Source organism: Natator depressus, chromosome 3 (genome assembly GCF_965152275.1).
Source record: "Natator depressus isolate rNatDep1 chromosome 3, rNatDep2.hap1, whole genome shotgun sequence".
Taxonomy (NCBI): Eukaryota; Metazoa; Chordata; order Testudines; family Cheloniidae; genus Natator; species Natator depressus.
Genome location: NC_134236.1, coordinates 94,797,967 through 94,814,035, shown reverse-complemented (window position 1 = coordinate 94,814,035; position 16,069 = coordinate 94,797,967). Strand labels below are relative to the sequence as shown.

At 43.9% G+C, this 16,069-nt stretch overlaps 1 protein-coding gene across 1 annotated transcript in view; it reads right to left on the bottom strand.

Annotated features, from left to right (window-relative positions):
* Nucleotides 1–15,791, bottom strand: part of CLVS2 (clavesin 2) — a 65,525-nt gene extending 49,734 nt beyond the window's left edge. Inside the window, exons 1-2 of the mRNA XM_074948362.1 lie at nucleotides 13,928–15,791; nucleotides 2,701–2,875 (exon numbers count right to left, since the gene is read on the bottom strand). Of these exons, the coding sequence (XP_074804463.1) occupies nucleotides 2,701–2,875; nucleotides 13,928–14,316 (564 nt within the window). The 5' untranslated portion in view covers nucleotides 14,317–15,791. The remainder of the gene's footprint in view (nucleotides 1–2,700; nucleotides 2,876–13,927) is intronic.
* Nucleotides 15,792–16,069: the final 278 nt, after the last annotated feature.

The window sequence follows — 16,069 nt, the reverse complement described above, 5'->3', positions numbered from 1 at the left end:
GCTGCCTTTTAAATTTGAATCACGTGATTCATCTCAGGTGGGGCTCAGCTTGTAACCAGGGCTGGCTTAGCCCCAGGCTCTCCAGCCCAGGGGCAAGCCACCCCGTTACAATCCAGATAGACTTTGTGGCAGCGTAAGGGTAGAAAGTGAAGAGGTGTTTAAGGAAGAAGCTATGTGGTGGATCTAAAGGTTCCAACCTTGTTGATGACCGATAAGGGTGTTCTTATAATGCTCTGTGATGGACTTTTGGGGTTTTTTTCAGTTTGATTTTTTAAAACCTAGGAAATTTCACCCCCAAAAATGTTAAAACACATTATTAATGTTGCAAAGTCAAGCATTCAGAAGTTACAAAACATCAGAATTGAGTTAAATGTTAAGTTGTCTGAAAAAATCAGGTCATAGGCATGTTATACTGGGCGTGCAAAATTAATGGGAACTTTTGACTTTACAGATGGGAAACACAGGTAAAGAGTGATTAAGATGGGGATGATGCCTGCCTCTCACTCCCTCCTCACCAGAGTCAAAGACCTCCTGGATTACGACTGGGGAGACTGGCTGCATCCCCTGACGCTCACTCGGCACATGGGGCTCTCCATGCCTCACACTCCCCAGCGCGTACTTCAGGAGGTGAGGGCCGCTTTACCGCCCACTGCTCGGGTCTTCCTTGATTGGGTCCTGCGAGAGGACATGCCTAGCCCACCCTCCACCCCAGGCCCTACGGACCTTTTCATCGGGCTCCTGCCCCGTGGACCTGCCAGGCCATCCCATCCCTTTACCGCGAGCCAGCTGCACGACTTGCAGCCAGTTTGGTTCTGGACCGCCCCAAGAAAATACCTGTACACGGTCAAGCTCCACACTCTTCACGTCCTCACCCTCGCGTCCCGCCCCGACACAAAATGGCGGGACCTCTTGCCACCTCTGGAGGGTGAGGAACCCCGGTGGCCCAGCCTATACTCCACCCTGGTCCCAAGGCCCACTGGGGACATCAGCTGGCGGATCCTTCATGGAGCTGTGAGCACGGGAGTGTACTTGGCGCAGTTCACTCCCCTCCCAGACACCTGCCCCTTTTGCGGCGTGAGGGAGACCCTGGCGCATGTGTACCTGGAGTGCGCCAGGTTGCAGCCCCTATTCCAGCTCCTCTTGGATATCCTATTATGTTTTTGGTTGCACTTTTCCCCTCACCTGTTCATCTACACACTCCCCATCCATGGCCCCACAAAATCGCGGGACCTCCTTGTCAACCTCCTCCTAGCCCTGGCCAAAATGGCCATCTACAAAACCAGGGAGAGAAGGTTGGCTTATGGGGTTTCCTGCGACTGTGGGGCCTACTTCTGCTCCTCATTCCGTTCACGCATCCGGGAAGAGTTCCTCTGGGCGGCGTCCGCTGGCTCCCTTGACACCTTCAAGAAGCAGTGGGCACTGTCCGGGGTTCTCTGCTTGGTGTCCCTGTCAGGTTCCCTTCGTTTAGCCCTATGACCTCACTCCCATTCCTGTTATCTCATTAGTTGTCCCCCGTAATTATTTCAAATGCTGATTGATATTGCAAAATAAAAATCACATACTAAATCCAAACTTTCCAAAAACAAGAGGAAAACCCCCACACAAATAAAACACACACGGTGCCCTTAGTCTCTCAAATACCTTGTGCCACAGAGTCACTTTATATGATTTCTGTTCAAAGCATAACAACCCAACCTGCATCTTTGCTCTTTGTCCTCGCAGCCCAGCTTACACACAGACTGTTCATTTTAGCTCACTGTTTCATATATGGGGCTTGATTGTCCTCTCACTTACACTGATGCATTCCAGTCAAGACCAGGGAGCTCCACCAAAGTAAGTGAGGGGAAAATCAGGATCACAGTCTCTCAGCTCTCACCATTCACCGATGTGGTAGTAGACTGAGCTCTGGTTGAGGCATTTCAAGAATTAGATCAAAACTTGACCCAGCACTACATAGTTCCTGCAAAGCTAGCAATATCCAAGTGAGTAAAATGCAAAGATAAAGCTGTTCTTTTGTTTTATACAAGTAATGAAAATGTTTAAATAATTAAAATCAGAAAAAAAAAACAAAGAAAAGGAATATATGGCCTTATAAAAGCAAAGCACACTGCCACAAGGGTGAATCATAGGTATTTTTCCATAAAGATTCCTGCTTACGTTCAAGGGAGCAATTATTTCACAGATTACAGTTTTTCATTTTAACAATCATTAAAGACCACAGAAAACAACTGGCAGTTGTGTAGTATCCTTCACAACGTCTCTGGGCCAAGTAGAATGCTCTAAAATGATCAGCATCTATAGCAGCTGTAAATTACAGTAAATATATAGGGTCTCAATTCTCCAACGCGCCGAGCACTTTGGATCCTGATCCAAAAAATACTTAAGCACCTGCTTAACTTTAAGCCAGGGCACAGTCCCAGTGAAGACAGATGTGAAACCAGAGTGCCCTGCACCTTGCAGGACCAAGTACTAGGGCATGATTCTACTGCCATTGAAGTCAATGACAAAACTCCTGTTGTGGGAGCCAGGGCAGACCAAGAGTTCATTAGCCCTGTCTAAAATGATGAGGCAACCCGATTATCTCAAAAGGCGAAAATGTCCCTATTTTAAACAAATGTGCCTCTTTTGTTTGTTTTGAATATGCAAGTTTTCAACCTGGAGCCAAGGAAATAGAGTAAGGAGTGAAAAAGGGAACCTTACCTGAAGGCCTTCTATGGCTAATCTCAGCATGCTTGGTGTGAGTTTGGAGGCCTGCTTGAAGGTGAAGTTGCTCCAGTCTATAATCAAAACAAATCCATTCACTTGAAGTTCAGGATCTTCAATCATGGCTTCTAAAGAAAGAAGTATGGCACGCAAAATATCCACCAGTGTGTACCTGTCGATAATAGAGGGCGAACTGGGTTAGGCTAACCAGAAGGGAATGATGAGGGCATGCAAAAACATGAGTTAAAAAACTTCTAACCATTTTCTCTCATGTTATTTATCAAACGTAAACCAAAAGGATGGATTTTAATTTTATATTTACCATATAGGTAACCTCGGATAAAATTAGCTATCAAATACAAGCAGCAAAAATATAAACTGCCAAAACAAATGTAAATTTTCCCATAGAAAGTGACAACCTTCTGAGCTGCCTAATTATTTTCCCATTTATCAAATGTATACACTGTAAGATCTGTGCAACTTCTATTGTTTTAAGATCATAGCTGCATGGAAGATAATTACAGTCCGACACTACAAACATGCACCCAATGTTCCCCGGCATAACTTTCCAAAGGTAGAGATTACAACTCCCCAGTCTTCAACTGCTAACAAAAGGGAATTTCAACACCTCTCTCTCTCATTATTGTTTACTCTCAGATCCATAAAGTACACTGTAGAAATTTCAAAGCACAACAAAAGAGTCTCTTCATGAAAACAAAAAAAGAAACACACCACTGCTTTGGAACATCTCTGGTTAAAGGCAATGTCAGCCTATTAAGATTTAATTAATCACCTTCTGAGTACTTTTTACCCCCTATCAAGGCAGTTTCAATACTCAGTTTAGAATCTGATGATCATTTTCTTCTGCTATGGTCCACATTAAATTTTAGTACAGAGAGATTGCACAATGTGTGCACGCTGCATCTAGAAATAGAAATAGTATATAATGATGTATTTTACACACACATAAATATAAAGATTCCTATATAAATAAACATGCAATAGAAATGATAATTCCATGCTGGTCTCACCACCTAAATTTGGTCTCTCTGAGTCACAGCCTAGTATGGCCTACAAAAACTGTGGACTTTCCAGAGTAGGCTGCTAGGGGGTTCTTCCCTTGTAATTATTCTGCCAGCTGAACAATACTGGTAAAGGCCCCAGGTCTGCAAAGAGATCTGCATCATGGTAAGCATGTTTCATGAAAATTTCTGAAAGAAATTAAACATTATTCATTTAATTCAATTATTTTCATGATTTTTTTTATTTTGAAATCTTTCACGTTGTTTTGTCGAGATAAATCCCACTCTCTATTATATGTTAAAACTTCCCCCCTTTTTCCCACGCTGGTAAAAAGCGGGCATGGTAATAAGAGAAATCTGGGGGAAAAAACAATTTCTCTCTCTCACTTTATTACTTGCTCTTTCTTTACTTCCACTGGAAATTTTTAAAAGGGGAAAAGTGGAATTGCCTTATAATTTCCAAATGAAGGATTGCAAAAGGTGAAATTTTTCAATTTTTGCCAAAAAAAAATTTTTTTTTTGTTGAAAAGTTTCCATAAAATGAAATTTTCCATGGGGGCGGGGGAAGGCAGTCTTTGAAACTCCGTTTTTTGATGCAAAATGGTCAAAAACATTTTGACCAGCTATTCATGGACTCTTACACCCCTATGTGTCCTCTTGGAGTCAGTGGGGCTCTGCATGACCATAGGAGCTGACTACAGCAGATCCCTTTGCAGGGCTGAGACTTTCAGCATTCCACAGCCACCCATAACTGGCCACTTTCCAGAAGCTGAGCGATAGACTCCACCCAGCCTAACTGCCATATCATAGAATATCCGGGTTGGAAGAGACCTCAGGAGATCATCTAGTCCAACCCCCTGCTCAAAGCAGGGCCAATCCCCAATTTTTGCCCCGATCCCTAAATGCCCCCCTCAAGGATTGAACTCACAACCCTGGGTTTAGCAGGCCAATGCTCAAACCACTGAGCTATCCGTCCCCGTTCAGTCAAAGAGGAAACATTTAAAAATAAAAACGGAACCTGAGTTGTCAGCTCTATTCCAAAGCTCAGTATAAACCACAGAGTAGACCAAGCACCAAGTTTTTACCACGTCATCAAATCCTGTGTGTCAGACAGACAGGCAGATATATGTATATGTTAGTCTGACACATCATGCATCTTCCTATGTAGTTGTCTCCTAGCCCACCACTGGAAAGGGGTGCAGGACACCCAATCAAAGTGGTCTTGCAAACACCCAGTACAGTCTATATTGCACTGTTGATAGCACAAGCACTATAAAAGACTCCCACTTTTTTTCTACTGTAGAAGCAGCTGCAGCTCTCTTGTTTGGGAGCATGAGAGCTCCACTTTGACAGAGTGTCCCGCACTCCTTTCCAGTGATGGGGAATGGAAGAGGCACAGGCATACTCTTCCACGGGCACACTAACTTGTATTAGGGATGATCAGAAAAGTTAAAATTTTGATGAAAAAGAGAAAATATTCCATGAAAATGTTCACCAGAAAGGTTATCTGACTAGCTGTAGTACATAAGGTATTTAAAGATGGCTAGGGCATCTCTCTCTTCCGTTGGGGCCATGCACTGGGATTATGCCATCCTTAAAATGGTAGGCACCCTTTTGGTTTAAGCAATCCCACGTGAATGTGGGCAGCTCATTTATATTAAATGCCAAGATGCTGCCCAAGTCCCCAGTGGGCTGAGCTGGGTTTGCGGAGATTTGTTTTCATTCAGGGGGACAGACAACATTTCTTCTGAACACATTAGTCCATTACAAAGCAAGTCTGTCGGGGATCCAGAATGCCACATATATATTGTTTGCTGGATCAGACCCCTAAGCTATCATGACACAGAGAGTGAAATCCTGACCCTGCTGAAGTCAATGACAAAATTCCCATTGACTTTAATGGAGTCAGGATTTCACCCCTAGTGTTGAAGGAGTGGTGATTCTACAGGGCTAGATTCCGATACCCTTACTCACATTCTATAGTACCTTATTCCACAAAAAGGTCCCATTAAGGTGGTACTCAATGTGAGCATGGGTCTCAGAATTTGGCCTATAAAACTTATAATTTCATGGTTCTCAGCTGAAAAAGGCAAGGATTTCTCCCTCCAATGAAGAAGACAAAGAGAACAATGATAGAACTACCAGAAAATGCTTTCACTTGCTATCAGGAGAAGACACCCAATTTATCCATGAAATAAAATAAATCAAGATAGAACCACTCAGGAACTTGTCCATGTTTTAAAAAAAAAAAAAAACACACCTTGATAGTTTATCTTTTATTTTCAGCTAATTTCCTATCTTACCCTGGCATTTTGATTATCTATACTGGGCTTTCTTTCTTGATTTTGCTATATTACTTAAGTCAGCTACATTGCTGAAAACCACAAAAGAAAGAAAAATCCATTATGGGCAGTGCTTAGTTTTTGCTGGGGCTGAACTCTGGCATCTGTGAGCTTGGCAGTTCATAACCCCAGCACCCCCTGGGCTCTCAATCAGCAGCTGCCACTCTCTGACACCCAGCTCTGAAGGCAGCACCACTGCCAGCAGCCGTGCAGAAGTAAGGGTGGCAATACACCATACCATGCCATAGTTCTGTGCTGCTGCTGGCGGTGGTACTGCCTACAGAGCTGGGTGCCCAGCCAGTGCCACTGCTCTCTGGCCACCCAGCTTGAGCCCTGGCACCTCTTTCATTACAAATTAAGCACCGATTATAGGCCACTTAACACAGCTTTTACTCTGAGCAAATGCTGAGGCTACCCAGAAATCTAAATCCAACATGATAGAGGAAACCTTAGGTGTTGCAAATGGTGTATTAAAGTCAAAGCAGAAAAGCGCTATAAAATGAAATATGAATAAAGGAGCTATATTACAGTTGTTACATAGCACAGAGTTATCTGCATAAAGCTTCATCTCTAGTCCACTCTACACAATAGATGGGACCTATGTAAACTGAAGTCCTTTCACAGGCTTGTCCTGCCATATGATGAACTATAACACATGTTCCATTCTCATCTGGACTTGAAGTGTGTGTGACTATGGTTGGTAGAAAATTACTTGTCACTGAGACATGCAATTCTTTTTAAAAACTGGAGACCTATAATCATGCAGCCACATACCCGGTAGCCAACAACAAACTAATTCAAGCCCCATGCAACAACATTCTATCTTTGCATATTTCCTAACATTTTCCAGGGACTTATTAGGAAATGTAACAGAATGTAGAGCTGGATAACTATTTTGTAGTTGTTAGTCAAATCATTGGATGAATAACCTGCCCCCCCCCCCCATCCAGTTTTCAACCACCTCAATAGCTAGTCAAATACTTCTTGTTCCATACATTCTTCAATCCATAACGGCAATATTTGTGGACTAATTTACCTGGGAAGCTCTAGAAGATGTATTGTGGAGTAACCATTAGTAGCTCCATAGTTAAGATTGCAACATTGTTTCCATTTAAAAAAGAATTTTGAATCCTCTCTAAATCTGAACAGCTTGAAAACTGTTAGGCCAGTTCAGGGGCCCAGGTAGAGTTTGTGGTGCACCTCAGAGGCCATTTGATCAAGCAGTTCCTGAGACAGAGGCCTCCAAAATGAACTAAGTATTGCCAACCTAAAATGTGTTTCTCATGGGATTACATTTCTTTTGACCTTCTCTCTCTCTAATTTCATTTACCCTCTTTTTATCCTCTCTCCTTATTCCAATCTTTCTTCAGTCTCCTCTTTTCATTGCAGATTGATAAATACACACACATGTTCATTCCTTACAGCCCCACCCCTTTCCTGTTTTATGTTTTCCCTTTATTAATTGTTGTCTCTTTCCTGACCACTCCTTTTCTTTCTTGATTCTCTCTTCTTCTTTCTCCCTTTCCTCCCTATTGCTTGCCTACTCTCTCCTTTTCTTATCATCGCCCCAATCAATGCTTCTTCCTCCCCAGATCCTATGAAAAAAACCTTGACTTTGGTGCCGCACTGGTCAAGCATTGTTTAAAAACAGGTGCACTAGTCTAAATGTATTAAGCTCTATTTATATAAAAATTTGACATCAAAAGTATTATATAAAGAGATGCAAAAAGAAAGCTAACTAATGGGAATTTTGAGACTTGGCTTACATTTTAGTGTTCTGCACACCCCCAATTTTACAATATTTTTATATACAATTTCTTTGATTTCCTTGGATTTATAAAAGCCTCAGTAGGTGCCCATCCTACCCCCTGGATTGTACTGCTAAGATCCATGTGCAGTGTTCAGATAACTTTCAGTTTAACTAGAGAAATGTCACAAAGCAAAAATGAAAAGTAGCATTAACTGCAAGCACTAGCACAAAATATAACCAGAATGAGATGAGATTTGTTGCAGTTGCTAGTTGTTAACTACTGCCATTGTACAGCGTGAAAGAAAGAAGCCATCATTTTATTCCATCGATCTGTACTGTTACAGCCATTGGCCAGCTCAGTGTGTGTGCTAAGTAGCATGTGCCCATTCTTCACAGCAAGACCCAAAGACTCCAGCAGATTAAGTCATTTTGACCTCCACGCCTTTCAGCTTTTAGGGTGTTTGTTTATTGAGGGGACACTGAGTGCTTTATTTTCCTCTGACCCCAGTTTTCCAATTTCTGCTACCGTGGTTTCAGGTGAGCAATGTGCATTGTGTCTGATTTGCTATAATGTATGGCTTTACAATAACCTAGAGCTAACCTGCACCCCACTGCTGGAGAAATAAATCCTGTTTTATTAATGGCTGACTTCAGTCACACTTTTTCATATAGCCTCTCACATGACATACAGTAGCTAGTAGTGTGTAACTAATTCTTTTAAATAATCTAGAATTCACTATTAACTGTATTTAATGCCTCCTATTTATACAACCATGATTTATACAACTGTTTATACAATACTGATACGTTTTTCTAGGCTAAAAGTAACAAAGCTGGAAACAGGTGATCATGTACTGAATGAATACTGTGGGCTAGGTTCACAAAAAGCATCACAACGTCCAATTTTTAGGCACTAGGAAATCACTGGGATACACAAGGCCTGAGTTAGGCGCCCAGGCTTTATGTGCCATGAATGGAGAGAGACAGATACCTAAGAATATGATTCAAAAAACAAGCAAGCTAGGCAGCTCCTTGCCTAAGCCAACCAATGGGAGATGCTGAGGAGAGGGGTGTGTCCTAAGCTCCACTCCCTCACAGAATTCAGCACCTACATATAGGCTGGAAGGAAGCAGCTCTCTTGGCATGGGATTCTCAGATGTGAACCCTTGCTTAGAATTAGGTGCATATGGCATTTTTTGCAAGAAGCTGGGGTGCGGTGGAGAGGAGGAGGAAGAAGAGCAACCATCCTGTGCCCTGGCTTCATCCTCATACAACAACTGAAGCTAGAGAGAAGACAGCTAGATCACTGGTGGCAGAAGTCTTATGTCAAATCAAATCACCTACGTCAGATGTTTTTAACATCTTATGCCAGAGTTATGTGGGAAGCAAAGTAGAGTTTCTTTGCCTTTACCATAGCATCTGTCAAATCTTGCATCGGTTAATTCCCATTTGTTTTGAATAGCAGACAGTCTGGTTCCTCTGAGATGTCGTATTAGCTCTATGGCTGACGTGAGTCCCTACCATTATGAGGAAATTGTGTGTGGATTCAGTCTGCTTCTGTGGATGTAAAGTGGTATCTGGGTCTCCACTTGAGTTTAGGTCAGTGTAGCTTCCTGAGGTACTAGATGTGTTGGGAATATAATCATACCACAACCTTTTAGAATCATGTCCACCCTGGCTGGTGAAGGCTTCCATTAAAGAAGCTGTTGTACAGTCACTGCTCCAAAAAAAAAAAAAAAAAAAATCACTTCATTCTGGCAGTCTCTAGCATCCAGTATCTAGTTAACCAAGAATGGTAGATAATTTTAGAAGGTTTTGGCAAGGCAACTCAACTACAAGAGATGCCTCAGATCTCCTTGACTCTTGTCAATCCAGGTACAGGTGTGGGCACTGACAAAAGAGGAGACCTCATAAAAGTCAGCTAAAGTTAAAAATCTTTTGTTTTATGTCTATTGTGTTAGCACCCAGAAGCCACAATCAAGATCAAAGAGCCTACTGTGTTAGATGTTGTACAAAGCATAGGGAAGTATAGCATTTGCCCCAAAGATCTTACAGCTTTGATCTTTTGGATTTGCCATTAATACCCAGAGTAACAAACTTCTATTATAGTGTTTTCATTAATTATAATTCATATTTTAAAAAAATATATTATTTCACACATAGACTGACCTTAATATCCAAGTAGTGTTACTATTTATTTGCATAATTATTTTGACATTTTGTTCAACTCATCGCTTCAAAAATCTACTTGCTAACTCATCTGGTGACTAGGGAGTCGCAGAGTAGGATGAGCCCTTAATGTTTGAGGAATTTAAGCTGCCATTTAAAAAAGTTTCTAACCCGTGTGGTTGTGAAAACAGCCTTTTGAATGTGAAGCCATGCAGTGTCTTGTTCCTGAGTCCTCAACAGACCGCTCCAGTGCCTTTGATTTGGCTTATAGATTTCCCCATGGGACAGCAGAATAAAATTAACAAGTCTGGTCAATTTCACCGCTGATATTCAGAACCCTGCAGACAGCTGTGAAACTGACAGGAATAATGCCAATTTTATTCTGCCATTCTTGGGAAAGCTCTGAGTGATAGTTGAAGCAAACATTAGTGGTAGTTATCTAGGAAGATATTCCAAAACACCCACAAAGGATAGTGGAGGATGAGGATACCAAAAAAAAAAAAAAAAAGCCCTCACCCACTGCAATAGCCAGAAAATTTTTGGAAGGAGTAAGATAATAGAGATCCTTGCTCCCAACAATCAAAAGGCTATGCCTGGGGGGTGCGGGAAGAGAAGACAATCTCCCTTCCAGCAACCAGTTGGAAGCATAAAATAGATAAATTATACACCTATTATCCAAATGTAATCATATACCTCATAGTAATCAGAAGTTAATATGAAAGATTGAGCCCTATGTACAACCCAGGCACAGCCCCTGGTAGGAATCCCATCACCTTTTCCCTACCCAACTGCTGAGAGAGGTGTTGGACTGCTCACTAAGACATTCCCCTTAACCCTTGCACTAGAACCTCAGCCCATCTTTTTTATAGGTTTCTGGTTTAGTCTTTCAGACTGTAGGGCATCTGGTAGAGTTTTCAGGCCCTGCTTTAATTTAGTGAATGTAATGTCTTGTTTGGCACATGGGCTTGTTTTTTCATAGGAATGTTTTGTTTCGTTCTTTTCCTATTCCTAAGTCCTTTAATTGGTTTGATGGTAATTGGAACTATATAAATGACTGTTGATGCTATATAAATCCTCTGGTCTGTGGCTGTTATTCATTTAAAAAAACCAATTGTCACTTTTTAGTTGGAACTGTTAATATGTTGGCTATAATAAATTGTACACGTATGATAAATTATATTTATTGGCTTGTAGCGCACTGTTAACTTAGTCAAGAAAGTATGCAGGGAATTCACTGATTGAACAGAAGCTTTTGAAAAGTTTTGTTATAAGTAAGCACACTGGTTTGCGTACTGTTAACGCATTAAGGGCTTAATCAATGTGAGAGACGGGTGCATAGCACCACTCAGGATCAGGCATTAAATGAATATCAGGTCAGCTGCATTCGTGGGGAGGCAGTGCAGTCCCTTGGATGGGATACTCGCCTGGGAGTCAGGAAATCTAAGTTTTATTCCCAGATCTGCCACTGACCTGCTGTGTGACCTTCAGCAAGTCAATTCCCCTTTCTGTACCTTTGTTCTCCTCCCTTTGTCTGTCTTATCCCTGTGGACAAATAACTCTCTCTTTAGGGCAAGGACAGTGGGATTCCAATCTCAGTTGGTGTACCTAGGTAGTTGGGGTATCTCAGTCACACTACGACTGTAATATAAATAATAATGTGTTCTGTTTAACTTACATAAAATTGTAATTATGTTTTGTCTTTTTAATATTCTCCCAGATGATCTCATGTAATTTAAATCAAATAAGAACACATCTCACTATTAATACAGGAGAATAAACCCACTCTTGCCACATTAAAAACAAGTGATTAACAAGTGCTATTTTTTTGTACTTTGACTAAGAACTAGTGCTCTGCGTATTTCCACATAAAACTTATTTTACCAGAGTGCAATTATGAAGAGGAAAATTGATCATACTCAAGACAGGCCAGACTAGATTTGTGAGAGAATTTCATCATAGCAGAAGTACAACTTCAACAAGATGTCTAACTTGTCATGTCCTTCCACTTATTCCTGTCATTTTGCTCTTTCTTTTAGGATATTACCCGCTTCTTAATTTAAGAAAAGGCTTGAGGTTGTCGTTACAGGGTAAGGAGCTATAGTGCTGTAACTATTTATTAATTATTATTATTATTATTTTTGTGGCAGTGCCTAATCCTGCAACCTTTGCACACATCAATAGTACTTGCTCTCTTGGGTAACCTTAGTGATTTTAATGAGATTACTCGCAGGAGTATAGTTTGCAGGAGTGGGCCATAAATAGTTCACACCTAATGGATCCATGAATAGATCTGTATTGAAAGTTAAACAATGTTTAAACGGCCTGTAATTTGAGGGCTATAGGTGATCCACCAATAACAGAAGGAAATTATGTATAGCATCCCCAGTGATGCATTTTTAAACCAGTTTTTCCCCCACAGAACACGCTGCCTGTTGCTCACATACCAGGCCTTGATAATAATACACAGCACTTGCATGAGCTCACTAAGCCATCCTCACGCCAGAACGGACCACAATCAGCTTTAGGGCCTTTGTAGCCTCATTCAGTTTTGAAACCTTGCGGCAAAAAACTTGTATAAAGACCCCTCCTGTCTCACTGATAATTTCACCAAGGAGATCGTCAGATGCAGAGTAGGAGAGGTGAAGGGAAGAGATGTTTAACATCAATCTGACACATGCATAATTAGATGGTTCAGTAACTAATCTTGCCTTCTCTGGCTGAGGAAAAGTACTCAGAGCCTGAGCTGCATGTGCATCCAGACTTTTCAGTTCCTCTTCAGAAATGGGAATTAGCCCTGAGTTGGAAGAGCATTGTGGGTATTACTGATATGCAAATGAGCACTACCAAGCAGCCCTCTCTTTCATTGCTTTAGATGTATTGTGTGCTTAAGCAAAAGGAGCTGAGACAAGATCTAATAAATATTTGTCAGGCCAGTTGGACAAATTATCTGTTTTGCCTCTTTTAAATGCATCATTATTTCAGCTGGGGAAGAGGCAGAGGAATGTAAATCAAGGAGCATGTCCTTTGCCTAATCCATCAATAAGGGAAAAAGGGGTCCCTATCCTCCGCCCTGAATATACAGGGCAGTGCACAGAGGGAGCTTTAAGTCAAAATGTGTCATCTCTATTTCCTTTTTCCCGTTCCATGCTGCGGTCCAGTCCTGCTGTGTGTAAAGCAGGGTGTGTCCCTATTGCCCTCCCCATCATCCTGTAACTACTGGATTTCATCAGTGGTGGGGGGAGGTTTCAATCATAGAGTCATAAAGTTTAAGGCCAGAAGGGACCACCAGATCATCTCAACCTTCTGTATATCACAGGCCACCACCAACACTCAGCACCTGAAACTCAACAACTGAAATCAGACCAAAAGCATTACAGCCCAAAGGAGACTAGACTGTTCTGTGCCACAGGAGGGACTTAGGTGCACCAGTGCCCCAGGCCCCTGCAATGGCAGGGAAATGAATAAGGAAGATACACCCAGATGATCCTGGCACATGATCTGCACCCATACGCTGCAGAAGGTGATGGCCCGCCAATGTCACGACCAATCTGACCTGGGGGAAAATTCCTTCCAGGTACCACATATGGTGATCAGTTAGACCCTGAGCACATGAGCCAGCCAAGCACCTGAGAGAGATAGAATGCTTGGTGCCACCTCACAGCTTTTGCTCACCCTGTCCAAAGTCTCATCTCTAGCTGTGGCCATTCCTGATGCTTCAGGAGGAAGGAGATACAACTACCACCACCCCAAAAAACCCCAGAATACACTGGGAGGAAGAGTCCCTTCCTGACCCTGGCTGGTGGCCGACTGAAACCCTGAAGCATGAGCTTTTAGGACCATAAGACATGCAGTCCAATGGGGGTGGGTGGGTGGGTTAATGAATGAGTGCGTCTCAGCCAGGTGGGAAGGGGCATGTGTTAGAGTCTGGGCTCAGTATTTACCTGCTCTGGTCCCAGTTGGCAGCGAACAGGACCAGGATCTTCCTTCCGTAGTGGTCAAGGTTGGCCAGCCCGCCGGGGAAGCCATCCTTCAGTGCCTGCTTGATGCCGGGGTCAGTGGCCTTGAAGCTCTTGAACATGTCCAGGTTCTGCTGCCGGTACTCAAAGTACTGAGCCAGCAGGCGGAACGCCTCGAAGTGCTGAAATTTCCTGGCTCTCAGGAAGCGTAGAATGAAGGCGTCATCTGTGCGGAGGAAGCCAATGTCTGGCCGAGTGATCACCATGTCCCGCACCTCCTGGATGTCCTGGTGCAGGGTATCCGGGTTCTCATTCAGCTCCAGCCGGGCTTTCTCCAGCGTCTCTGGGGACAGACCTGCCTGCAAATGAGTCATAGTGCTGCTCCCTCCTCTGTCGCTGCTAACTGTGCTCCTTTCCCTTATAGGATGCACCCCCACACAACCCCAAAAGGCTGATGCAGTTGTTCCTTAGAGCATGTACCCCCCTCCCCAAATCTCCCCACAACCTGCTGCTCCTCTTCCTTGTAGAATGTATCCCTTAGCCCCAGCAACCTGCTGCTCCTGTCCCTTATGAGACCCCTCTTCCACCTGGCAAATAACCTTTCCCCCAGGACCCCAATAGCCTGATGCTGCAGTCACTGTAGAGAGAAAAGCCAATATAACAATAACACCACGCCACACACAAACACCCTATTGCTGCAAATCGCTATGGAAAGAAGCCCAGCAACAGCTAGTAATAATAATTAATAAAGTGGATCCCCAGCAGAGTTTCCAGGAAGGGGGGAGGGTTCTTTCCCCCAGAAGACCCAAGTTTGCCCCTTCGGTTAAGTAGGCATTTTATCGGTGTAATAAAAAGCTGCAGTTGTGGTGGTTTTTTAAGAGCCACATGATCACAGAGAGCGAGTCCAAAAAGCAGGACGAAGGACCACCTCTGGATTTGGGATGAGGTTTTTATCCCTCCCCCGTGCAAACAGTGATCTCACCCCTGATGCTGCAGTCACTAGAGAAACAATAATAATAATAATTAATAAATAAATAAATAAAGGTGGTTCCTCAAACTGAGAGTTCCCGGTAGAGGTTGCTTTCCAAAAGAAGGACCATTTATTTAAGACCAAGGTCTGCCATGGTTAAGAGGCATTTTTCTTTGATTTAAAAAAAGAGAAAAAAAAAGCTACATGTCGTTCGTTTGCTGGTCTATATTTAAAGATCCTCTTGAGCGCAGACAAGGACTCCAGAAAACAAAAACTGCCTATGGCTTGGGGTGGGCTTTTTCCTTCTCCCCACCTACATACACAGCGATCTCAGATGGTACCCGCAGGATCTGGTGCTGGTTGTTGTATTTCCCCCACCCCCGCTCTATTATTTTATTTATTTTTTTTTTTATCTCAGCCAGGTCTTCCCACGCACTGCACGCCGCCTTGGAGAGACTGGTCTCCAGCCCATCCTCCTCCTTCTCCCGGACGGCTGAATTCAATCGCTTTGCAAAACGCACAGTACTTAGCAGCAAGGGAAAAAAGGGCTGGGAAGACAACTCGCCAGGCAAACAAAAACCTAGGCAATGCGGCACCTCCCGGCATCCATCAGCAACAGCAGCTCCCCTTGCTGGCGAGCCCGGAGCTAGGCAGCTGGGAGGAGAGGCAGAGTCGCCGAGCCCGGAGCCCGGAGCCCGGAGCCCAGGACCTGCCCGGGGACGCGGCGGGCTCGGGCTCCCCGAGGCGCGTGCTGCCGGCAGCCCGGCTGGTGTCTGGCCGGGGCGATGCTGCGGCTCCGCTTGCAGAGAGCGCGGGCTCCGCGCCGCCGCCGCCTTTGTGTTGCTCTGGAGCGAGCCGGCGGCTTCTCGTGCGGCTGCTGCGGCTCTGCCTCGTGTTCAGTGCGCGGCTGCTGGCAGGTTTGCGTCAATCAGGGCTCCCTAGGCGGCTGCTGCCGGTGACTCCAGCTCAGATCAGCCCCTCTCTCGCTCACGCCCTTCCTCCTGCTTGCTGTCCGCGGGAGAAAGAGAAAAACCCACAGAGCAGCCCCCAGATCGCTCCAGCCCAGCCCAGCCTAGCCCAGCCCAGCCCCCCAGTTCCCCCCTGCACCTGCTCCCCTGCCCCTCCTTGGGCCACCAGCAGGCCTCTTGCAATGGAAT